At 44.4% G+C, this 24,144-nt stretch overlaps 1 protein-coding gene and 1 pseudogene across 14 annotated transcripts in view; one reads left to right on the top strand and one right to left on the bottom strand.

Moving 5' to 3' along the window:
* The window catches only part of HUWE1 (HECT, UBA and WWE domain containing E3 ubiquitin protein ligase 1), a 150,697-nt gene that overhangs the window by 11,382 nt on the left and 115,171 nt on the right, over positions 1-24,144 (bottom strand). For 13 of the 14 annotated variants that reach the window (XM_087426894.1, XM_014779713.2, XM_087426897.1 and 10 more), the window contains 23 exons: positions 20,537-20,748; positions 19,905-20,087; positions 17,092-17,264; positions 16,591-16,739; positions 15,765-15,840; positions 14,841-14,939; positions 14,120-14,253; positions 13,764-13,932; positions 12,193-12,421; positions 11,382-11,560; positions 11,005-11,094; positions 10,689-10,843; positions 9,474-9,519; positions 7,686-7,973; positions 6,455-6,710; positions 6,077-6,207; positions 5,333-5,547; positions 4,969-5,257; positions 4,729-4,831; positions 3,348-3,894; positions 2,043-2,646; positions 1,145-1,266; positions 876-1,032 (listed from right to left, as the gene is read on the bottom strand). In XM_087426894.1, coding sequence (XP_087283020.1) covers positions 876-1,032; positions 1,145-1,266; positions 2,043-2,646; positions 3,348-3,894; positions 4,729-4,831; positions 4,969-5,257; positions 5,333-5,547; positions 6,077-6,207; positions 6,455-6,710; positions 7,686-7,973; positions 9,474-9,519; positions 10,689-10,843; positions 11,005-11,094; positions 11,382-11,560; positions 12,193-12,421; positions 13,764-13,932; positions 14,120-14,253; positions 14,841-14,939; positions 15,765-15,840; positions 16,591-16,739; positions 17,092-17,264; positions 19,905-20,087; positions 20,537-20,748 — 4,606 coding nt within the window. The remainder of the gene's footprint in view (positions 1-875; positions 1,033-1,144; positions 1,267-2,042; positions 2,647-3,347; positions 3,895-4,728; positions 4,832-4,968; positions 5,258-5,332; positions 5,548-6,076; positions 6,208-6,454; positions 6,711-7,685; positions 7,974-9,473; positions 9,520-10,688; positions 10,844-11,004; positions 11,095-11,381; positions 11,561-12,192; positions 12,422-13,763; positions 13,933-14,119; positions 14,254-14,840; positions 14,940-15,764; positions 15,841-16,590; positions 16,740-17,091; positions 17,265-19,904; positions 20,088-20,536; positions 20,749-24,144) is intronic. The other variant, XM_087426901.1, reaches the window with a different exon arrangement.
* Positions 21,006-21,145, top strand: LOC147911918 (U2 spliceosomal RNA; annotated as a pseudogene).

Here is a 24,144-nt window from a genome sequence, read left to right on the forward strand (position 1 = left end):
CTTCCTCAGTAAAAAAAGAAGAGGATTGGCATGGATGTTAGCTCAGGGCTGATATTCCTCTCACAAAAATAAACAAACAAACAAACGGTAGCAGTCAAGAAAGGTCACAGGCGTCTTCTGGAAGAACCTTATAATGCGGATGCACCAAAGAATACCCTAGGCCACACAGTCCAATCAACTCTTATATTCCCTCAGTTCCAGGGACATTTGTGAGAAGGAGATAATCAAGCAGGTAGCTGAGATCTAGGGAGACCCATGATTGGGACGAGGGTGGGAGAGAGCAGAGACACTCTAATGCTGAAAGAAAATTTGGCTCTACTCCCTTGATTCAATCACTTTATCACCCTGAGTTTTAGTTTTCTTCTTGGTAAAACAGGAAAGAAGAAGACTAAAACTAGACGACTTACCAGTGTTCTTAGAATTTCTGTACTCTCAAAGCTGCACAAAGGCAGAGGGTATTACTCTGATTCTCAATTCCTGAGCCTGAACATAGTGTAAGTGCACCTGTGAGGTGGCAAAACTGTCTCAGTAGGCTCATCATAGGGCTCTTATGAATGCCCAGAATGGAGAAGCAAGAGGGCACTGCTGGTCATACACATACTCATTTTCCTTCACTAAGCACCAATTACCTGCTGTATGCCAGGCATTGGGAAGGCAGAGAGAAGCCCAGCCTTGCTCTCAAAGAACAACTGAGCAGACTAAGACAGAGGACAACCCAGTATTATCAGTGCTGTGACAGAAGAGAGCATGGGGGCTGTGCTATAGAAGCATAGAAGAGTTTGATTCAACCTGGGAGTTCAGGGAAGGCTTCCAGGAAGAGTTGACACCTAAGTGGAAGGTTTCAGAAAGACAGAATGCTTTACACCTATCATTACCTATCTGTTTACAAAGGGTATAACCCAAATGGCGGGCTCCATTCAGTAGCAGCTTGAGAACAGTGTCCCGGGTCCCAGGGTCGCCCCGAGAGAGCTGCAGTAACACATTGGCTGCATCCTCTAGGCCTTCTTCAGAACAAGAATGGGATGTCAACACCTGGGAAAAAGAAGGGGGAAGGGGTAAGCCTAAACTTAAGAACGAAAATATTATCTATCCCCGTCTACATTGCCTCCCCCAACCTTGGGAGGTCAGAAGAGCTTGGACTCACTTCCACAGAGAGCTGTAGCTGGTTTTCAGTGAGGCCAGAGGACACCATCTTAAAGTCTGCACTACTGCTGCCCCCATCACCCATCTTCGCTGGAGATTTGCTGGCCTTAGTAGTAGTAGAAGCTTTGAAGAAACAGATGGAACACTGTAAGCCTCCGCAACTCACATGCCAGAGACTTAAGTGGCAGAACCAAGGAATCGCTCAACTGTCCAGAGCTTCAAAATGGGAAAGTAGTGAAAATGAAGATCCACCCACCAAAGCCAAATCCAAATGACTTGGGATGCCAAGGACTCTTATGACTGTACCTTCTAAAGTGACAAAGAATCCCAGAAATTTCTCTCAACTGTTCCCCTACCATGAGAGCCCCTCTGAAAGCCCCCTCTTCAAAACCTACTTCTTCAAATTATTCTTACTAGTCTGCTGCAGGGCTCATTCCCTTTACTTTTTGGGATGGTACGGCTCCTTTGTTCTACCCTGATTCACACTGCATCCTTCCTGCTCTTCAACTCTTTCCTCTGAGAACTGGCTTCCTCAACCAGGCTTGAAATTCTTTAACAATAGGGACTTTCTCTCTCCTCCTTTTGGTGCTTAGCTTAGGGGAAGTCACATTCAGTGAATGCCTGCTGTTCTTCACAGGAGTGTCTCTGTGTGTGTGTGTGTGTGTGTGTGTGTGTGTGTGTGTGTGTGTTTGTGTGAGAAGGAGAGAAGGAGAGAGAGAAAGGAAGGGAGGGGAACACGGAGAGAACTGGGACTGATGAGGGTGAGAATGAACACATTTGGCTCTCACAAACACAAACCAAGCCGATCGCTATAATTTAGGGAGGAATACCTGGATGGGGGAGTGGGGGGTGAGGTGGGTGTATATACCCCACAGCTCCCAGCCTACATCCACACTTACTTGAAACAGTAGTGGTAGCAGTCGTGGGGGTAGTCACTGTGGTCGAAGTGGCTACGGCAATGGTGGATACAGCCGTGGCAGCAACCAGGGCTGGAGCAGAAGTGACAGGGGTGGTTGCAGCAGGGGGAGTGGGTGTGCTGGAGGCGGCAGTGGTAGTGGTGGTAGATGTGGTTGAGGTGGCAACAGTGGTGGAGGAAGCACTGCTGCCAGAATTAGCCTGTGTTTCCGACACTTTGTTTTCTGGGAGAGCAATTGAGATGAGAGAAAGGAGTCTGAGGAGTTTCTCAGTTAAGAGAGAGCTCCGGCGGATGACTGGGTGTGACAACATGTTCATGAGCTGCCCCAGTGGAGAGGCCTCAAGGCTGTATGGAGAGGTTTCCCCCTCACCGCTAGCGCTCACTGGCACTGACTTCACAGAGTTCTTGCCTTTCCGGCTGACATTCATGTTGTCCAGTTTTACCAATAAGTCCCAGAAGTCTGTGCAAATGCCACTGCTGGTGGACTGTGAAGAACATGGGCTGCAGGTCTGCTTACTGCCCCTCTCCCGATCGCTCTCACAGTTTGTTTCTTTGGTCCGCTGCTGTGTGAAGTGGCTGGGAAACACCTGCGGGGAAAAGGAAAGGCTTGGTCTAGAGGGTCTACATAGAAAATACATCTTCCTGACAAGGAAAGAGGATGGGTTCCTAGACTCTCCACTCCTTTTGACAACTTTGGTAACATGGGAGACATCACATATGAGTTTTATCCAACTGACGGTGAAACAGCCTAGAGAAAAAAACAAGGGCTTTGTAGGGAAACAGACAATTAGCAAACTTTTCTGAGCATCAGTCTCTATACTTATAAAATGGGGAGGACATCTACACTGTCTTGCAATTGTTGAGATTAAAATAGATAATGTATTTTACATAGTGCCTGTCATAAGGCAGGCCCTCAACAAATGGCAGCAATGCTTATTAAAAAGAAGGCTGAATTAAGTTCTAGGTCTAGCCAGCTCCATCACTTACTAGGCACATGACAAGGCTACTAAAAATTTCTGTATCCCAGATTCTTCATCTGTAAAATGGCAATCATACAGACTGCTGAGGGTTGTTTTGATGACTGAATGAGATAATGCTTAAAAATTGTAAAGAGTGAAGATAAAAAACCCACAAAGTTATTTACTAGACAATTTCCCAGAAATAATACAGGCCTCAGCACTAACAGCGAAGAAAGACCTGCTATCTCCTTCAGAGTTCACATTTCACCTAGGCTGTGCCTGCCACCCCTCTTCCATCCCCAGGAGTTGGGTTCCTTCAAGCTCCTCACCTTGGCCAACTGAATGAGTGTGTCTAGAACATGTCTGCAGACAACTGGAGCAGCCTGGGGGTGGATGTGGACAGTGGAGCCGCTGCTTGCATGTTTCTCGGTATGTTTGCGCCCCCCTGAACGCTGGATCTGGAATATATTAGTCCTGCAGCCTAGGGCTGCATCCATGGATACTGAGAGCCAGGAAAGTTGGTTGGAGCTCTTAGACTCCATCTTGTGTAGCAGGTCCAGGGGCCGGTTCTCATGGCTGCTTGACCCACAGCTCTTGCTTGACTTTTTGCCCTTTTCCTCACTTGAGGAGAGTTTGGGTGTTTCAATGCACAGCTCACTCTCACTGCTGCGCTGCAAGATGGACAGCAGGCTGCGGATGACCCAGTGGCGAGTCTGGGCGTGGTAACAGAGATTTCTCAGTACTCGGTGTAGACGGCTAGTATTGAGTTTTGGTTCATCTACGAAAAGTAGGACCAGGAGACAAGACAGGGCTTCATGGTCCAGGAGGAGCCGTCCTCGGAGGCGGAGGAGAGTGTCCACGTTACTGCCAGAAGGCCTGGAACAGAGCATGGTTTCTGGGTAACACTTTAACTAGAGCTCTGGGATCAGGTGTAGGCCTAGGGGAAGAGGATGAGCCGGACACCTCTAGGGAGGCTCCAGAAAGGAGGGTGCCAGTCCAAGGGCTCTTAATAGTAACAAGAGCTGCCCTCTTGAGTGCCTACTATGTACCAGGCACTCTACAATGTCTACAACAGCTTCCTCACAGGGCTGCTGTAAAGACAAGAAAATCGCTTATTTTTGAGATGATGAACAAGACACTCAAATAGGTTAAATGACTTGCCCTACATCACACAATGACTGAGAAAAGAGCAGAGACTCCAGCCCAGGTCTGTATCACCAATTAGTAAAATCAGACTGCACCTCAAGTCTTAGGAGACGATGCTTATTTCTGCTTTCTCTAGACTACCAGGGGGTTGCATGCTATATAGGGACTGATCATTCCCTTCACATTTTGGCATTTTGGGTCCACTCTGCTTCAGCCTGTTTAATAATGAACTCTCTACTTCTGCAGCCTAGACACTACAATCTCAAGGCAAGTGGTTCACTGTTTTTCTATTTGCATGGGAGGCAGGTGGCTTTCCTTGTGGTAGCTTTCCATAGCTAGTGCCTGCTGCCAGCCTGCCTTATTTGTGATTATGGTCTACAGTAGCTATACTAACCCAAAAGTGTGGCTTCCTGAAGTCAGAATCCAAAGATCTGGCTCCCCAACTCATTCAAGGAAACATCCTAGAGAGGTCATCCAGCCTCTCCACCCATAAATTAAGGGAGTGAGACTAGTAGCAGACATAAGGGGTGGGATGGCAAGGTGAAAAAACACAGGAAAAGGTACCTGTTATGGCTGCTGCTACCCCCCATCTGGAAGGTGCCACCTCTCTGCACGGCAAGGCGAGTGTATTGGACCCCACGGTTGCCACTCAGGCGACTGGTGAAAGCTGGAAGGAAAGAAAAAGGAAATTGAAATGGGGGAGGGGGTGGTGATCCTGGTCCAAGCAATACAAAACAGAACAACAGAGCCCCACGTGGCCAAAGCTAGATATTCCAGAGCCCTCCCACTTGCCTCCCTCTGTACCCGGGCTCCGGAGAATGGCAGAGAGTGCCGAGGTGCTGCTGTGCCCAAAGAGCCGCTCGTGCATGAGCTGCCGCTGCCGGGCTTCCTGCTCTCGCCTCAGGGCTTGAGCCTCAGCTGCAATGTCAGGTGGCATCACGGCCAACACGCTATCCTCCATGTCTTCCAGGACGCTACGACGCAGGTCTGAAGGCAGAGTCTGGATGAAGGTCACAGGGTCCATGGGGGTGTCTGAGCTGGCATTCTGTGCCAGTTCCCGTCGCTGTTGCTCAGCTCTCTGCTGTGCCAGCACCTATGGAGCAAAAGAAGTCAATGGGGGCACACCCACAGCCAGGAGCCTGGCACCACCAGCTCCCTGCTCACATACTTCCTCCTGGATGGCTGGAGGCAGAGCAGCTAGGAACTCAGGGCTCACTTCGGTCACACCAGGATTCCCCACCACTGTAGGAGCTGAGCTATTTGTTGAGGAGGCAGTCCGGGTTGGTGGACGGATGCCCAGCTGGTTCTGCAGGACTTCCCGGCGGATGTCATCAGGCAGAGCAGCCAGAAAAGAGGGGTCCACACCTTCAGGGAGACTGATACCTGAGGGAAAATGCAAGATGTGAAGGGACTTACCCCTCTACTGATGCCTAAGATGTACTTGGAGGAAAGAAACTCATAGCTTGTTTGAGGGAAACCAGCTTTATTTGTCCTCACTGCATGCAAAGGACATAGGACACACAGAGAAGGCCCAGCCACCTTCCCTAGGCTCAGAACAGCTCTTGTTATGTGCTAGGTTCTCTGAGTACACTATCACTTAACCTTCATCAAGACCCCACAATGTAATTATCACCAGCCCCCCTCAGTATCAATGAGGATCAGAGAAGTTAATGTCCCCAGGTCCTAAAGGTAGGAGGTGGCAGAAGGGGGATGTGAGCTAAGATCAGTTTGACTCCAAAGCCTGGGCTCATTCCATTATGCAGTGTCAGTATCCCCTTCCTGCTGGTCCTCCCACCGTACATATGCAGCCCTCCATCTGAATGTAACTGTTTGACCAGTAGGCATTTTCATGGCAAAGGCTGCTAGAAACCTAAACAACCCCAGGATGACCTGAGCACACAATGGAGCTCACCCGCAAGGGGATCTTCTTCTTCACTGCTTGTTGAAGGGAGTGGCTCTTCTAGGATTCCCCGGGAATCTGCTCCAGAAATGGCCACAGCAGAATCTCTGGTGGAAGAACTCTCAGAGGATGCAGGGGGAGAGCTGAAGGAAATCATTTTCAGGTTGTTCTCCAGATTGTGTTTTTCCATTTATAAAATACTCCTACAATACCCCTTTCTCATAGAAGCTAGGTTGATTCCCCCAGTGTACCAAGCATGTGCATTAGTTAACAAGTATAAACAAATATAAGTTATACAGTATATTAACAAGTATAAACATAAACAAGTACATGTTGGCTTGAAACACCTGCCAACATATCCTGCCCTTCTCTTGCTCACACAGTGCTTACCTGTCCTCAGGGGGCTGGACAGGTTCCCCTGACTCATCACCTCTGCCTTGTACTTCTGTCACAACTGGTGCAGCATCCCCAGGAGTGGAGCTGCCTGCTGTGGGTTGCTCAGAACTGCCAGCTGCTGAGGTATCACCCACAGCCTCTTCCAGGGTACAGGAAGCCAGGCTGCTGGTGTCCATGGGAGAGCCTTCCAGTTGACTGCTGACAGCCGTCAGTGCATCAGAATCTTCAGCTCTCTCTGGGGAAAGAGAGGCTAGGAGGAAGTCACATGGAGAGGTTAGATTCTCTGCCTGGAAGATGGGGCCGAATTAAGCAGCAGCCAGATCAGATTTCTCACTTCGCCATCATCACTCTATGCTGGCCTGACGTTCCCCCTTAATCTTATCTGCTTTAAAAGGCTCAGCTCAAACCTTTTCTATCATCTGTTGAACATTTACAGCGTTCCAGGTATGCCTATGAAAAATATTCCCTAGGCATCCCAGGTAAGGGATTCTATCACTTTCAGATTCCCTGTAGGCACCATTTGTACATGCATGTTGTTTCTGTTTATCTAAACAAACAAGGTCCCTGGAAGGAAAAAACTGCTACACCTTAAGGTTTTTCCAGAGCACATCACAGGGAGTATGGTATAGAGCAGGGATGGCAAACAGGTTTCAATTTACCCTGTTGGAACACTGCTGAGAAGAATTTTGAGGCCCCATTTCAAACCAGTGGGAAATAGTGCCATGAGACAAATGGTGTCTGCCAGGATGGGAGAGCTCTATGTGCGGGGTCATGTGCTTGCCATCCCTGGAACTGTTAAAGGAGAACAAGCCTTAGAGTCACACAGATGTGGATTTTAATCTCAGCTCAACCACTTACTGAGTGACCTTAGGCTAATTATTTCACTTCTGAGTTTCAGTTTATTCATGGAGATAACACCATCTACTTTGGAGAGTTGTTTTTAAAGAAATTAAATAATAAGTCTGGCATCATAGCCCAGGAACAGAGTGATTAACTCAAACTGTTGGCATCATCGCTAGTATCATTAGACACTCAGATGTATAATCACTTGAAGACACAGAGAAGAAACCTCAACTTTAGCTAAGAAAGCTAATGTGCAAGCTGAGATCCTACTATGTGAGAACCTGAGCTTCTACCATGTCTCTAAAGTAAGAAAGTAAAGAGAAACTACAAAGATGTCCATTCTTCCCTCCTACCCTCCCCAAAACCTTGAAATTCTACTCACTTATAGTAGGAGCTGGGGATAACTCCATCTGAGTCGTTTCTGCTTCTCCACTTGGCCTTGTGGGACCCAATTCCTCTGGTTCTACAGGCATCAATAGCTGGGTAGAGCTCCCCCCTTCTCCAGCTGGAGACTGCAGCTCTTGAGGAATCTCTCCCAAGGAGGGTGGGGGTGGGAGTGTTGGTGGTTGTTGTGAGGGCTGCAGAGTGACAAGGGTCTCCTTGGACTCAGATGTAGCTGCATCAGTTGAAGATGGGGTTGTTGGGTAGCTGTCAGGCATAGGAGTCCCATCTTTCTCGGAAAGAATGACAATGGGGTTGTTAAGGGGCAATGAGCCAAGGACCCAGGGAGGCACTCAATCAGCACATGTGGCTTGACAAGTATCCCACCAAGCCAGTGATGCAGGACTTCCCTGGACCACCAGTTACTCCTAGAAAACAGCTTGTGCCTGGTCTGGTATACCCAGGATGGGGGCTAAGACATAGTGCTATCTTAGTCCCAAGAACGGGAGATCTGACTCCTTATAGATCCTAAGAATTAAATCCTTTCTGTGCCCCAGGTGGAAGGAGAAGAGTTCAAGTCACTTTATAATGATATTTGCCTCACCCTAAATATCACCTGTCCCCTTCCATCTCCCTTTTTTCTTCCAGTCTTGATTATCCAAAGAACCTCCACAACTCTGTCTGATGGATGCAACAGTGCCAAGACTAAGTGTGAATATGCCACACATCAGGGAAAGTAGTAAGTTGTATAGTTATCTTCTAATTGGGGCCTAATATCCCTACCCCACAACAATACAACTTACTACCTCACCCCGGCATGAGCAGAATCCTCTAGCAAGGGCAGTAGGCAAAAGGCCATTTTACCTGATGACAGATCCTTTCAAAGACCTTTCACCAGATTAAGGGCACCAGGACACCTACCCTCTTTCACTGCTTTAAAAAATATTGTGAAGGCTTTGGTACAATCATTTCCCAACTCAAGTGCCAAAGGAGACAGAAGGTGTAGGGAAGCAGAAGAAAGTTCTGAGGAAATAGGGGTGGGGGAGACATATAATACCACATGGACCAGTTATTAGAATCACAAAAATGGCTACTGATATTAAGTAAATTAGAAGGAGAAATAGAAAGCAAATAGTAGTAATACCATTTAGCATACAGAGCTACTTTCCTAAAAGCAGATTGTTCAAGACAATGTTCCTAGATTTTTAGATTCCACACACAAAAAATTTATATAAAGAGACTAACAAAAGGTTACCAAACTTTTAGTTTAGCCAAGTAAGAAAGAAAATCCCATCGATATCATTTAACAAAAATATTTTGATACCAAAGAACTAGGAAGGATATAATCTCTACAAAAAACAGTCCTTTAAATTGAATAAATTCAGCTTTCTGAAAAACTCATTAAACCTCCCTTATTTTGTTCATTTCCACTGAGGACTGGCATTTGGGAACCACTGTCATCAGGTGTTCTCGTTAAGCATCACATCATGGTGGTTACCGAAGGGGACAGGACACATGGCCTCACTACACATGCCAGAATGCAGCATAGGATAATCAGAACAAGAACCTGAACAGAGCACATCGGAGGGGAAGTGTACCACCGTGGGAAAGACAGTAGACTGTATAGTTATCTCCAAGATGGGGTATGACCCTAAAACTATACAATCTACTACCTCATCTCACAGAGCACCAGTGTTGATCTTCAGCCCACTTGGGCCAGCTACTTGGAAGGATCAGGAGCAAGAGAGTCAACCAATTAATAAGATGAGGAAAAGGGAGGGAGAGTTACCTGAGTGGGTCTGTTCAGTGGAGTCATTTGTCTTAGATGCAGTACACTACAAAGAGAAGGGATAGACCAGTGTGGGACTTTGCAAGCACATAAGGTAGAGGTCAATTATAATAGCCACCATCCTCCTCATACACCATCTAGGAGTTCAATGACCTAGATGGAAGATGAGCACTTTAGTGTGCAAATATATCTCCAATTTCTCTAATACACACTCATAATCAAGGATGGCTTAGGGACAAGGGGGAAACTGCCAGGGGGCTGACTGAACAATGAGAGGAAAGCATAATAAAAACCACTTTAGAGCTGGGCTGAGCATAGGACATGACCTAAACGCAACTGTGAGACCAGCAAGAATGTCTTGAAGTTTCATCTATACGTATTTCCTTTCCTTGAGCTCATTCCAGCTTTTTCAATCACATGCCAGGCTGGCTTATTTTCTTTCTCTCCCTTTTCATGTGTCTGAAACAATGTTACCGTTTGTCAGGTAAAAGTTCCATACAAAAGTATTTGGTTAGATCAAGTTTGTTATCATAACTGAACATTTCAATATCCTCTAACTGCTAAGTGGGGTATAATAAAGTCTTTCAATTTCTTTGTATTTCTATCATCTTTTACTTATTAATATATCTTATAGCTATACTGTTCAAGGTCCAAAAGTTTCAAAAAAAGGTAGGTAGATTCTTCCTAAACCAAAATCATGCTTGAGATTTCACAAATTAAGCCCTAAAAAATGACATGTGGTGATGGGGTTCTGGGTAGGAATATTCTCTCTGATCTGAAGCCTAATCCTAACTTATTCAAATGATGGAATGGGGTCATCTTGGTAAGGTTCCCTCCACACTTGGTAAGGCAATCCACTGAGAAATGGAATTGAACCACCAAGAGCATGGGCTAAGTCAAGGTCACTCTTCTTGTCTAGTTGCAGTCACTAAAAGTAGAGACTACAGAACGTGACTGGTGAGTCAGGAGCTGCTCTGGTTCTGGTTCCAGCTTTCCCCCGCAAGACACTGGAGAAATAATTTTCCCTCTGTGTTTGAATTCTTTGCCCTAAAAACCATGTGAGTGTATGGTAAATTTGGAATGGATCATTTCTCAGGCTCAACGTGAATGTCCTAGGATTTTTCAATCTCTCTTAGTGACACACATATGCCAAAAATGTTTAAAAGTTAAGGCAGACATAGCCAAAGATGAATCCTCCCAGCCCTTGGGAATTACCTGTGCACTCTGATCCCTGTTCTCCTTATCTTCTTTGCCTTTGTCAGTTATCTTTGTTTCTTCCTCAGCCAGTTGTTTCCTGCGTTTCTCCCGCCTTTCTTCCAGCTCCTCATCCCTCAGAAATTCCAGGTGATTGACAATGGGCACTTTAACAACTGGATCAAAGAAGCAAAGATCAGAGGCTGCTCAGGGGAGGTGGGGGAAGAAGCTACGAGGCAGAGCTTGTGGTCATAGAGAACCAAGGCAACAACTTTCCATGCATTTGTCCCAGCCCTGGAAGGCTCACTACTGTCCTGATAACCAAGCTGCCACATACCCGAAACACAGTCATGCATGCTCTCAGCATCAAGAACTTTGCATTCCTCTGTCCAGCGGGTCAGGGCTGTGGGGATGCTGGACAGGGTGCCTGTAGGGGAACAAAGGAGAGTAAGACTCTTGGCCTCGTCATGTGTCAACTGATCCAAAAATTACAGTATTTTCCTAACAGGAGCCGGTATCTATCACAAGGTTTGGCACATCACAAGTATCCAGAGAAAATAAAGTTTTTGTCACTCTTGGTTAAGTCATTGAGTGGTTCTGGCTCCTATAAGATGGGGTTTATTCCAGGCAGGGCAGATACTGTTCTGCTTTCCCTCAGCAGGGAAAAAGTAGAATCTGACAAACTGTACCCTCCCTTTCACCAGACAAACTTGCCTGCTTGGCTGGTAGCTGTGCTCTGGTCATGGAAAAAGTCATCCAGCAGTTCATCGTCAGACCGCGCGATGATGTGAACGTCATCATTGCCCACCAGGAGGCGGGCCCGACCCCGGCTTTGTAGGGGAAGGCTGCTGCTCAGTTGAAGGATGTCAGCAGCAGCAGAGGGACCAAGCAACCTGTAGAATGAAAGTGGGATGCCATGGTCACTGTACACCCACAGGGGCCCTGCAATCTGTTATAGTGAGATCCTTTCTACATCCTCTAGGAAATGCCTAACACTATTACGAACTTGATCATACTACACATAAGCCTAAGTTACTTTTGTAACTATTCCATAAGTTTGCAAACTTTATTTGGGCTGAGGTTGCATATTATTCCATAGTTCCTGGCAGAGTGAGTGTCGCTGATAATGCCAGGCACTGTTTTAGGATGTAATACCTCTCTTGTACACCCACTGTAGTCTGCACGTTGATCACTATGACACCTGTATCTCTTTCTTTCACTTCTAAAATTGTTTCTCCCACTAAACTCCAAACCTGAGGGTAAGGATCTTATCCTGTCTATATCTAAAGTGTTAAGTGTTTGGTATGAGATGCTTAATGATTGCTGAATATATGCATACGACATTTAAGCAAAAGGACATGTTATACAATTTGGTATTCCCCAAAAGGCTGCACATATAATCCACAAAGAAATGAACAAACACATTATTTGTGTGTGTGATAAGAGCACTAAGTGATGGACTGTTTCCCCCGGGTGAAGACAATGCTGAAGCCCAGTGAGCACAACAATCTTCTCTGTAACTCACCTCTGGAGTATAAGAGGAGGGTTGGGCTGGCGATTCCCAGGGTAGTGAACGTGAATGGTGTGGCCTGTATTGGCCGTCAGCTGCCTTAGGGTTCTCTGACTGCGCCCGATGCCCTGTGTGAGACGCGTTGTAGAGGAGCCACTGCCCAGCGTCAGGGAACTGTGGTCTGCATGGCGTACCATCAGTGGGTGGGTGGTAGGGATATTTCCTGGGGATGGGGGGATGTCTGCTGCAAGGACAATATGCAAAGGGGTCAGTGCCCAAAAGAAATTTTTTCCATGGTTGTTCAAGTAGAACCATGTCTCCTGGGCCTTACCTCCTCACACGGAAACCTGAGCTTTGTCCTTTCTCCCTCATTCCCACACCTTATTTACAATCACTGACACTACCATAGCTTATGCCACCATCTCTCACCTAGATACTGCAACAGCCTCCTAAATAGTACCTTCTCCCAATCCATTCTCCACACTATAGCCACAGTGATGCTTCTAGGCCCCTCAGAAACATGCTGTTCCCTCCACCTTGAAGACTCCTCTCCCTCTTCTTTACCTTCTCTTTTGTTCTTGGCCTAGATGCCACTTCCTGTGATTCTACAGATTGGCTTAACAACCCTTTACTCTGTGCTTTCTTATCATACTACAATGTAATGCCTGCATAATTCCTAATAGATCCTAAACTCCTATAAGGGAAAAGGACTGTTTTTTTTTTTTTTACTGCTGTATCCCTAGTACCTAGGACACAGTAGGCACTCCTCATATATTTGCTCAATTTGCTGAATGGAAAGAGGCTCAACGTAAGGAAGACTGATGGAAATCACAAAAACGCAAAGAAAATCACAGAATAGAAGGTATCTTGAAAATTATGTAATCCAACCCGTTTTTTATTTTTTTTTCTTTTTCAACTTTTTATTTACAGGTGACAAACTGAGGCTCAAAGAGGTAAGAGACTACTTGGCCAAGATAACAGACCAGAACAGTTCAGTGTTTTCTGCCGTAATACGCTTATGATTTGGGGTCAAGACCTGCCTTCCTAAGACAGCTTGATTTTAAGAACTCGATGCTAAAAGGGAACTCTGATGTTGATGAGGGAGGAGAGAAGAGATTCACTCTCTCCTCCGAAAAGATGCATCCTTGATGAACAGAGTGAATATGCTCAAATCTAGTCCCCAATGCCAAGCTCAAAGGTGTCCATCCAAACTCTCAAGATCCAGTGTTACAGACATAAGGATTATTGATTGCCCTGTCACTGTAGTATGCACATGGGTGCCTGATGTAGTCAGCCTTGAGCTCACACTTTTTAAAAATTCAAGCAAATCATCAAGTTGTCCAGGCTCTAAATGGCTGCCTATTTACTGAGGTGGAGAGAACAAAAGCAGCCTCTCACAATTCCTTCTTCTAAGTATACACTTATTGAGAGAGATGGATTCAGATATCCCTTGCCCCAGGAAGTCAGCATAGGAAATGAAGTGCTGTCTGCATCAGATTGATAGCTGCTCTGGTTCACTGCTTGGCTTACCCTAGAGAAGGTATAAGAATCAAGAGATAAAACCCAGCTGAGCCCCTGTATCTTACTAGCACTGGAGAACATGTTGTCAAACTCAATGATGAGATCATCCTCCCGGTCAAAGCGCTCAAATCGGACCAAGGGAGAAGCGTTCATATCAGGGTAATCCTCATCCAATTCCATTTCAGAGCCATCGTCGTCATCGTCTTCATCTCCCTCTTCACCTTCATCATCCTCCTTAAGGGGAAAACAGGAGATGGAGAATTGCTGGAGGTAAGGGTTTTCTGAAGTCTGGTGTCATGGCCACATTTGCACATGAGGGAGGGAGGCGCTGAGGCTAGCAACCCAGACTGTTGGTTTTCTCCAGCTCTGTGTTCCCATGGAAGAGGTTGTCTGAACCAACCCAAACACAGTCCCCCCTCACCTGATCATCTTCCTCATCTTCCTCCTCCTCCTCCTCTTCATCCTGACTATCATCCTCATCCTCGTTACTGCCACTGCTGTCCTCTTCCTGAGTGTGCTCCTCCTCATCCTCAGGGTCCAGGATATTCATGGAATCTAAAACAAAGGGAGCACATTGGAGGACTATACTGAGTAGCTAGAAAACAGGCTACTGTGCAGGCCGGCAGACTGAGTGGGAAGGCGATGGGGTATCTGACTCTAGGAGAGGAAGAACCAGATCAGGGGTGATGTACAGATTTAGTGAGCCAGCCCTGGTTTCCTGAGAGTGCCAATCAATGCATCAACATGCTGAGCAGGGTGGCTGAATGTGGAGGCTGGCTATAGGGTGGTGCTTGAGGAGCCATGGTCTAGGACTTGGCCAAGTCTGCTGGTGCCCCCTTGCCTTTCCAGCCCTATTTTGCTATTGACTGCATCCTGTTGATAAGAGGGAATCTGGAGCGATGATAGCAGGTGGGTGAGAAGAAAGCGAACCAAGTAAGAAGTGACAAACTTTTGGGCAAGCAGTAGTAACATGTTATTTGAAAAACTGGCTGAGGATAAAGTGGATGGTGTATGTCAGCGCATGCAGACAGATGCTTCCTTATTCTGCACATGTGGGCAGCTGCCTCCAGGAAAACCCTAGTGTAGTGTCTGTCAGACGTGCAGGGCAAGAAGGGAGGCCTTTCTGGCCTCGGCACTCTCACCTTCTCGGTTCGCCTGCAAGGTGGAAGCTTGGCTGAGGTTGGAAGGAGCTTCATCCATCAGCACGTCCTCTTGTGATTCATCCTCTCCACTTCTGCTCACTGAAGGTTACAGAGCAGAGCCTTCACTGAACAACAGAGGACTTCCCTTTCCAGATTGGGTGCGCCTAAAGTAGCTATGTACACCCAGCAGATATCCACTTTTTTTTTTGGATGAGGGAGAAGACCTGGGTTCTCTGCTGTTGACTAGCTAGGTGAGCTTGGCCAGTCACTTTACCTGTCTGAGTCTCAGTTTCCTCATCTGTAAAATGGGATGATCACATCTGCCCTGCCAATCCCACTAATTGTGAAACCACAGAGGATAATGGGTGTGAAAAAGCCTCGTCAAATTTAAGAATACACGTCTACTTCCATTTATCCTTTGATTTCCTTCATCAATAAAATAAAAACAAGTAACACATACACCCTTGGAGCCAGGTGACCGTAGGGTACTTTTGCTGTTTTCTCTCTGAGTTGTAACAAGGGCCACCCTTAGGGAATGACCACTTTTTACACTACTGAGACTCAGAGGCGGAAAGCCCCTGGATTTCACTGAAGAACTGAAAGGAAAGCGCTTTCTCACCCTAAAGCCTCTAAAGCCTCCTCTAGGCCTCCATGAATAAACAATCTTGATGTGCCTGATGTATCATCTATACTGATGGCCACCCCCTCCGCCTCCCCCACATAGGCAATGCTTCAGACCCACCACAGGTCTGTAGATGGCTTGTGAATTTCTCATTTGTAAGACTGTCAACATCAAGACAAGCAGCAATCTAGGCTGGCTATGAGCCCTTAGGCAGAGCTGAGCAAGCGGATGATGAGAAAAAGGGTCCTCCCAAGAGAGACTGAGGCAAAGGAAGAGGCTATACTCAGTTCTGGGGCTCTCACCTATAATTGTACTGTTCCCAGATCCGCCATCCCTCTCAAGCAACTCATCTATCAGGTCCTCCAGCTCATTCTCAACCTGGAGAGAAATAGAACATATACATGGATGCACACAAGTCTATCATTGTGCTAGCACTGAAACTCTTTTTAAAAAAAGCCAGCAAGGGAGCATATATTTCTAGGATAATGTGTGACAGAGGATGTTACATTAACACCACACACTTGGCGCTAAGAGCACAGAAACTACCAAGTGCTGCCAATCCACACTCAGACTGTCCTTCAAATGGGTCCATCCTAGTTATCTGAGACCAGGTTAGTCTTTACACTGTCCAGGAATACATGCAGATCTCCTTAGAGCTAGCAGCTTAGGACTGTAGGCCCCATTTCTTACCATTGCTACCAGCTCCAGAAATTACAATGCTTTCCTTAGGGTCTTTAGAAGACTGTCGTTTGAATGCTCCAGTTAGAGCTGGTGCTATAGGCACAACAGTGATATTAAGGAGCTTCCATTAATGATCAGAGCCAAGTAAATCAAAGACCCTGGGCTCAAAGGGCTCAGGCCAGCTTTCGACATCAACATTTCACCTGTGCCTAAGTTTTCTTGTCGGAATCTATTCCATTTCATAGTACATGGCATCCTGGCCCTGTCCCCACCCCCATTTAATACAATTCGAACATATTTACTGAGCATCTACTAAACATATCGTTTGTGCTCCTTTGCAAAGCAGATAGCACTGAAGCAAGGATCTAAAGTACTCACCCACCCACACCACTTGGGGGTTTGGTTCAGTGCCGCAATAGGGGTATGCTGGGTGATCTGCCTCCCTACCTGCATCTCTTGTGAACTGAGCACCTCAGGCTGCCCAGCAATCACCACTGAGTCGGTTTCAGCCTCCCCATCCATGATATCCCCATCTGCCACCTCTGTCTGAGTGACATCATGATCCTCCTCCTGCACTTCTGCTTCCCCAGGCTCGCCTGAAACAATCAACCAACCAGCAAAATAATCAAAGGGTGCCTATGTGCAGGGCACCAGGAGGCAAGCGTAAAGACAATAAGGTCCCTTCCCTGGGCAAGTTTACAAATTCTCAGAGAATAAATGAATGGGTGACAAAGGAAAAGACAAGGCTACGTGTGAGGAAAGCCAAATAAGGCTGCAATTTTAAGGAATTCTTTGTGGGGCAGATTCCCACGCCACTATGACAGATCTCTGGAAGGCCAGCAAGTTCCCAGGGAAACAATACCAAGCCAGAACAGTTGTGACGCCATGTCCATAAAATAACTATGCCCACCCAGCCAGCTCTCCAGTCCATTGGCTCTGATTCCCTACCTGGGTCCTGCTGGTTGCTATTGGTGTCCTGAGAGGCTCCTTGGGCATCCTGTTCAGACTTGCTCTTGCTAGAAGCACTCTTGCTTCCAAAAAGGCTACTGGGCTGGTTCACAATCCGGGAAAGTGTTTCCAAAGGCTTCAGAGCAGCATTGACTGTGTTGGCCATGTTGGGACTGAGATAAAGGAAGATACAGAGATGGACTAAGCACAGATACCCACACTAAAAGGAACCAAGGCTCATCAGAGTAACAACTGATCCCAGGAATGGGGCATGGAAGATATAAGGTGAGCTTGGGACATTTTGTTGTGCCAGAAGGCTTTCAAAAGCAAGAAAGCTTTAAAAAATTAATGGGGTCATTACCACAGGCCAAATTTGAGATAATTTGAGCATCAAAAATAATAATGGGAATAATGCCTTATAACACATTAAATATAAAAAGAATCTGCAGTCACAGGGATAGAAAAGCAGGCAGAAGGAGCTCCTCATTATAAAAGAATGCCAGCTAATAAATAGGAATGAGAGAATCAGAAAATCATCACTTTGCAACCAGCAGTGTAAATGATTCAGGCAAGCATCACCAATGAATGCTAAAACTACTGAGTTAAAAATCTTCAGGGCATAGGATATTCACATGACCTTCATATGAGCTCAAAGCATCACCTCACACATAACTTATTAAATATAAACGGGAAAGCTAACCTTTAACTACATGATCAAACTTAGCATCGTCAATAATGGGACAAATTGACAATATGTGTCTCCTGATGCGACACACTGAGAAGGGCTGACATCACCTGTGTAGTATTCTTGCCAAAAAAAGTTTAACCTGAACCTAACCACAACGAAGCAATTAGACAAATCCAGATTATGGGAGAGTCTATAAGACATTTGGCCTTCTGGATTCTTCTGGATTCTTATGACACTAAAATGTCATAAAAAACAAGAGACGTGTGACAATCAAATGCAATGAGTAACGGTCATTGGATCCTGGATCAAAACACTTTTCCCCAGGCTATAAAGACATACTTGAAATAATTGGGGATATCTGAATATGAAATACATATTGAGTACTATTATATTAACAGTAAATTTCTTAGATGTGATGATGGTATTTTAGCCATATAAGGGGATATTTGTCCTTAGCAAACACACGCTGAAGTAGTCAGAGGTTAAGCATCACGTTGTCTGCAATGAATTTCAAATGATTCAGCTCCTGAAAATGGGAGAGGGGAACTAAAGCAAAAGGACAGAATGCTAACCACTGGTTAATCTAGGTGAGATATATGGTGCTCATTACATTACCGCAAGTTTGAAATTTTTAAACGTTTTAAAAAAAATTGATGAGATTATATCAAAAGGGCAAAGAAGTCAGGTAGAAGAGGCCCCATGGGCCAAAGGTGTAATGAAAAAGAACATGAAAAAGAAGGATGACTGTAGTGATCCAAATAATTCAATCACTGATTTTAAAAATCAATGAAAATCCGTGAGTCCATAATACCACTTGGAAAACAGCCAGAGAAAACTCGCATTTGAAGTGGTGATTAAACCTATTTTTGACTTTACTCTGAAAATTAGTGCCTTTAAGGGAAAAAATTAAGCTTTCATCCTGCCTCTTCAGTAGGGTAACCAGGCTTTCCCTCCTGAACTGGGGCTCTATCACAGGAAAATGCCAGCTAATAATGTAGAAGGAATGACAGAAATTAGAAAGTTATCCTTGATTACCCCCAAAGAAATTGACACAGGCAAGGATCATCAACCTGTGTTAAGACCATTAATTGGGCATATGGTTGACAGGGAACTAGACCTTTGTATAGTGTCAAAGTAATAATACAGATTACTTTCTAATAAGAAGGGGGAAAACATAACAGTACAATGATGATTATCACTCTACTCTAGTGGTCAATCTTATCATGATTATTAATAGCAGTTCAAAGTGATGTGTCTCCTCATGATACAATATGATATGTACATTATCTATGATACATCCTAGCCAACAATGTTTAAATTGCTCTATTAAGCCTCTATAGCTCTAACTAGAAGTTTACAGAAAATAGGGAGTAAAAGAACAAGTAAAACTACACTGCAAGGAACTAAATGGATGAAATCTAGAAGGTGGAACATATTGCAGGACAGTAAGCCCAGTCACTTCAACAAGTTAGTGTCATGAACAACAGCAATAAAATGAAGATTAAAAAAATTAATTAAGGATCTGTGTTAGACTAACAGAGGCTCTGAGGACATAACCAGATGTAATGCAAGGTCCGTTAACTGGATTCTGGTTTGGACAAAAATTTTTGAATATGGATTTAGGCACTAGATAGGATGAGGATTTATTTACACAGAAAGGTAGACACTAGTAACTGAAAAAACAACAACAAAAACCCCAACCCAACCCAGGTTACACAATAGCACATATAATATCACTTTAGTAAAAAATGTTATTTATGTTTGTCAAGAAAATCATTGTAAGACATACAGTAAGGTAACAGCAGTATCTGGGTGGTAGGAATATGGTGTCTACTTTATTTTTGCTCATCTGTCATTTCTTATGATACACATATAATTATTTTTATAATAAAAGGCATTTTTAATTAAAAGAGGAAGGGAAAAAAATTACTGAGATAGTCCAACTTTTGAGTTTGTAGCAAATGAGCAAATTAAGGCCTAAAGAAAGGAAGTTGTCTTTCTTTGGGTGTAGGTTCCTACCTACACCCAAACTTTTCCTATCACACCGTCTGCTCACTATTCATCTGGCGAGGATACATGGAATACCAGGCAAAAGCTTGAGGCTGGAGCTCGGGAATAATTTTACCTGGACAGGTCCAGGCTGTGAGGCACTCTGGCCAGGTCATTAACCAGTCCCTTCTTCAGGAAGAGTCGAATGATGTTGTTCATGCCATTGTGTTGGGTCTTGGCTGTGGCACTGCTGTAGAAACTGGAGGTGGAGGGGCAGGACTCCATGATAGTACTGATGATACACATCACTGCCTGAAGCCTGGGAGAGAAGTTTGACACCTCTATCATGTGAATACAGCCCATTCTTACGCCACGTCTTCACTAACTCGCCTCAGATAACCCTCCTGTGCCCTTTGTGTTTCCTTCTGGAGGTAACATCTAAACAGGTGAGAACTCACTCCCTGGGTAGTAGCATTTCTCATTTTCTTTAAAAAATCTAAAAAATGAGATTGAATAACCTGCTCAACTTCTTGCTTGAAAACTCTAGAAATATAATGAAAACATCTCTGTTTTTTCTAAGCTGCTTACCCACCTCCTCCCAATGTAATCAGTGCTTGGGGTATTCTGAAGCACTAGAACTATTTGAGGGGACCAGAGAATGTACCAGTATGACTGTAACTCTTGTTCTAGTGCAAGGAATCCCATGGGCCAAGAATGGAGTAAGGGGATGCTACTGGTTATCAGCACTAGGTCAGGCACAGATTTTACCTGGCATGTTTCTCTGTACTCTCAGCCATAGCCAGTGCCCGTCCCAGGGCTGCTTTTACTTCATTCACAAGGGCCACCTGGGCATCTGTGCCACTCCCTGCAGCAGCCAGGCTTGCGAGGAATAGGCGGGCCAGGGCAGGTGTGTCCTTGTCTTCTGCATTCTGGGTATGTGGGAGGAGGTGGTCCAGAACAAAAGCTAGCACACTGCAGTCCTGAAAAGTCATTGATCATGACATTTACTCACAAGCACAATTATGCCATATCGTTTGCATATCAACAAGGTGCACGCATACACAGAGTTGATCCTTGAAGTCACCCAGTCAGTGACTATCAGGTCCACTTTATAGATGAGAAAACCAAGGCTTAAAGGTACAAGCTAAGTGAGTAGCAAATCCAGATTTTTATGCCTCCAAATCCCATTCATTTCCCACTACACAGTTTACTCATCTTCATTTAGATGTTACTTGGAATTGCTTCTTGGCCTTTTGGCTAAGATCAAGTGTAGATATTACTTGGCATTTCTTAAAACATTTTTATGTGTGATATTTAATAGAACTGTTCACAGCGAACCTATAAAATAGTTAAGACAAGTTCAACATTTTCCCCATCTGACAGATGGATAACCTGAGGCCCAAGAAACATGGTTGCACAAAGAACTTAAGTCAATGGCGAGGATTCAAATCTTGATTCCTAACTGAGTGCTATAACATCTTCAGTATTCAATCAAATTGTAATATTTACTGACACCTACAATGTGCCCAGGACCCTGGGCTAGAAATTGGCAGGGAATGAATTAGAAACAGCACAGTCACAGATATTGATATGTAAAAATATTTAATGCAGGGTTACTTAAAATAGCAAAAAAGGCCAACAACAGGGAAGGAAAATTAAGTCAGATTTTTCTTTTTTCTCTAATGATTTCTTTTTTTTTTTTTTTTGAAATTTGATCTTTAAAGTTTTTATTTATTTATTTTTCCCCCCAAAGCCCCAGTAGATAGTTGTATGTCATAGCTGCACATCCTTCCAGTTGCTGTATGTGGGACGCGGCCCCAGCATGGCCGGAGAAGCGGTGGGTGCCGGGGATCCGAACCCGGGCTGCCAGCAGCGGAGCGCGTGCACTTAACCGCTAAGCCATGGGGCCGGCCCTAATGATTTCTGCCTCGATAATTCCTTATCTTAGAAAGAAACTTAGTTCTGTTGTCATTCAAGCAGATTTTGGATCAAAATGCATTGATGATTTTGGATACCACTCAACTGTACACTTTAAAAAATGCTTAGTTTTGGGGCCGGCCTGGTGGCATAGTGGTTAAGTTCATGCGCTCCACTTTGGCAGCCCGGGGTTCGTGGGTTTGGATCCTGAGCGTGGACCTTTGCACCACTCATTAAGCCATGCTGTGGCAGTGACCCACATACAAAATAGAAGATGGGCACAGATGTTAGCTCAGGGCTAATCTTCCTCAGCAAAAAGAGGAAGACTGGCAATGGATGTTACTCAGGGCCAATCTTCCTCACACACACAAAAAAAAGCTTAATTTTATGTGACTTTTACCTCAATAAAAAATGCACTGAAGAATTTTAGAGTCTGGGAAATTAGATAACATGACCTTGTTAAGGTCATTAGAAAGAAAAATTTGCCAGCAGTGAATAAAACACAAAGTTAAACAGTTTTCTGAACAAAAGTGTAAATAATCTTATGTGATATTATTAGTAAAAATTAGAAAAAAGCTTTGCAATTTGGGAAAGCAGTGTGACCTTGGGCAAGTTACCGACCTCTCTGAGCCTTCTCTCTTCTCTTAAGGGGAGCAATACCAACAACCTTGCAGTGCTGAGCTGAGGATTATCAACACTACTTGTAAAGCACCTCTGAGTACCCAGTACCAGTTGGTCACATGACACATCATAAGCAGACACTTAATAAATTTGCAATTAAATGTCTTATTCCACAAGTAATGCTATTATAAATTTAACTACAACTAGCATAAATGAGTAAAAGCTTTGAAATAAATGCCTAATACATATATTCCAAAAAGGACTTATATCCAGAATATATAAAAAACTCAATAGAAAACACGAATAAAAGACTTAGACAACTTCACAAAAGAGAATATCCAAATGGCTAATAAAGACAGGAATTTTTTTTCTGCTGGGGAAGATTGGCCCTGAGCTAACATTTGTGGCCAATCTTCCTCTTTTTTGCACGTGAGCCACTGCCACAGCATGGCCGCCAAGAGACAAGTGGTGTAGATCTGTGCCTGGGAACCAAACCTGGGCCACCAAAGTGGAGCACACCAAACTTAACCACTAGGCCACTGGGGCAGGCCCAAGACAGGGAAATTTTAACCATACTGCAATACCACTACAAACCCATTAGAACGGCTAAAATGAAAGACAGGAAAAACACTAAGTGTTGACAAGGAGGTGAAACAATCTGAACCCCCATATGCCGTGCTGGTGATAATATAAATTAACACAGCCACTCTGGAAAACTTTGGGCACCATTTGCTAAAGCTGAACAGACCAGCAATTCTATTCTTAGGCATATACCACCCAAAAGAAATGCTTATATATGTTCACCAACACATGTATAAGAATGATTGTAGCAGAACTACTTTTAACACCTCCAAATGGGAAACTACCCAACTGTCTATTAGCACTAGAATGGACAAAAAGATTCTGTTATATTAACACAATGAAATTCTATACAGCAATGAAAACAAACTATACACAACTACACACAAAAATGAATCTTGCAAACATGTTAAGCAAAAGAAGCTAGACACAAAGGAGTACATACTGTAAGATTTCATTTATATAAAGTGTAAAACCAACCTATGGCATTAGAACTCAATTTAATGGTGACCTTATGGAAGCTCCAAGGGGAGGGGAAGATGCATGAAGGCATGAGAGGGGTAGCTTTTGTGGCGTTTGTAATGTTTTAATTAATTTGGGTGGTGGTCATCCCCCACCCAAAATTAACTGACGAATCACTTGGAGTAGTATATTTTTGTATGTATTTAGAAAACTTGGATTAATGTAAAAATAGCTTAAAAAATGGCAGCTGCTTTCATAGATCCTTTGTCTCCAACATTTATTGCCCCTGCCCCACTCTCAGACCCTTTACTGCTTACTAACCATAAAATTACTATGTGACCCCCAAAACAAATTCCCTTTTATGAAAAAACCTCCTTGGGCACCCCTTTTACATATAAGGGAACATGATATAGTTTCTTCTTCAAGTGCCCTCTCACTTGAAAAATCTAACCTGAAGAGAATTCCATATCAGGACACGTAAAATAGGACTTCGTTCTTTCTCACAGCTCTATTGATGGACATTTAGGCTTTTTCTATATTCTGTATTACCAATACTATTACCATGTCTGGTGTCTTTGCACAGGTGTGAGTACATCTGGAAGCATACCGATATTCTTGTGTATTTGGTTTATTCTACTGTCCCCTAGACACCTTTACTTAGATGACCCATATTTTCTCTTCAAACCACTTCCTATTCTAACATAAAAGGAATTAAAAAAACATAAAATGAACATCTCTGAGTCCTTGATTTCGCCCTCATCCTCCAAATCTAATTTCTGTCCTTTTCTACCTTTAAA

This window comes from Ceratotherium simum, chromosome X, assembly GCF_057802395.1.
Source record: "Ceratotherium simum simum isolate JZ-2026a chromosome X, ASM5780239v1, whole genome shotgun sequence".
NCBI classification, from domain to species: Eukaryota; Metazoa; Chordata; class Mammalia; order Perissodactyla; family Rhinocerotidae; genus Ceratotherium; species Ceratotherium simum.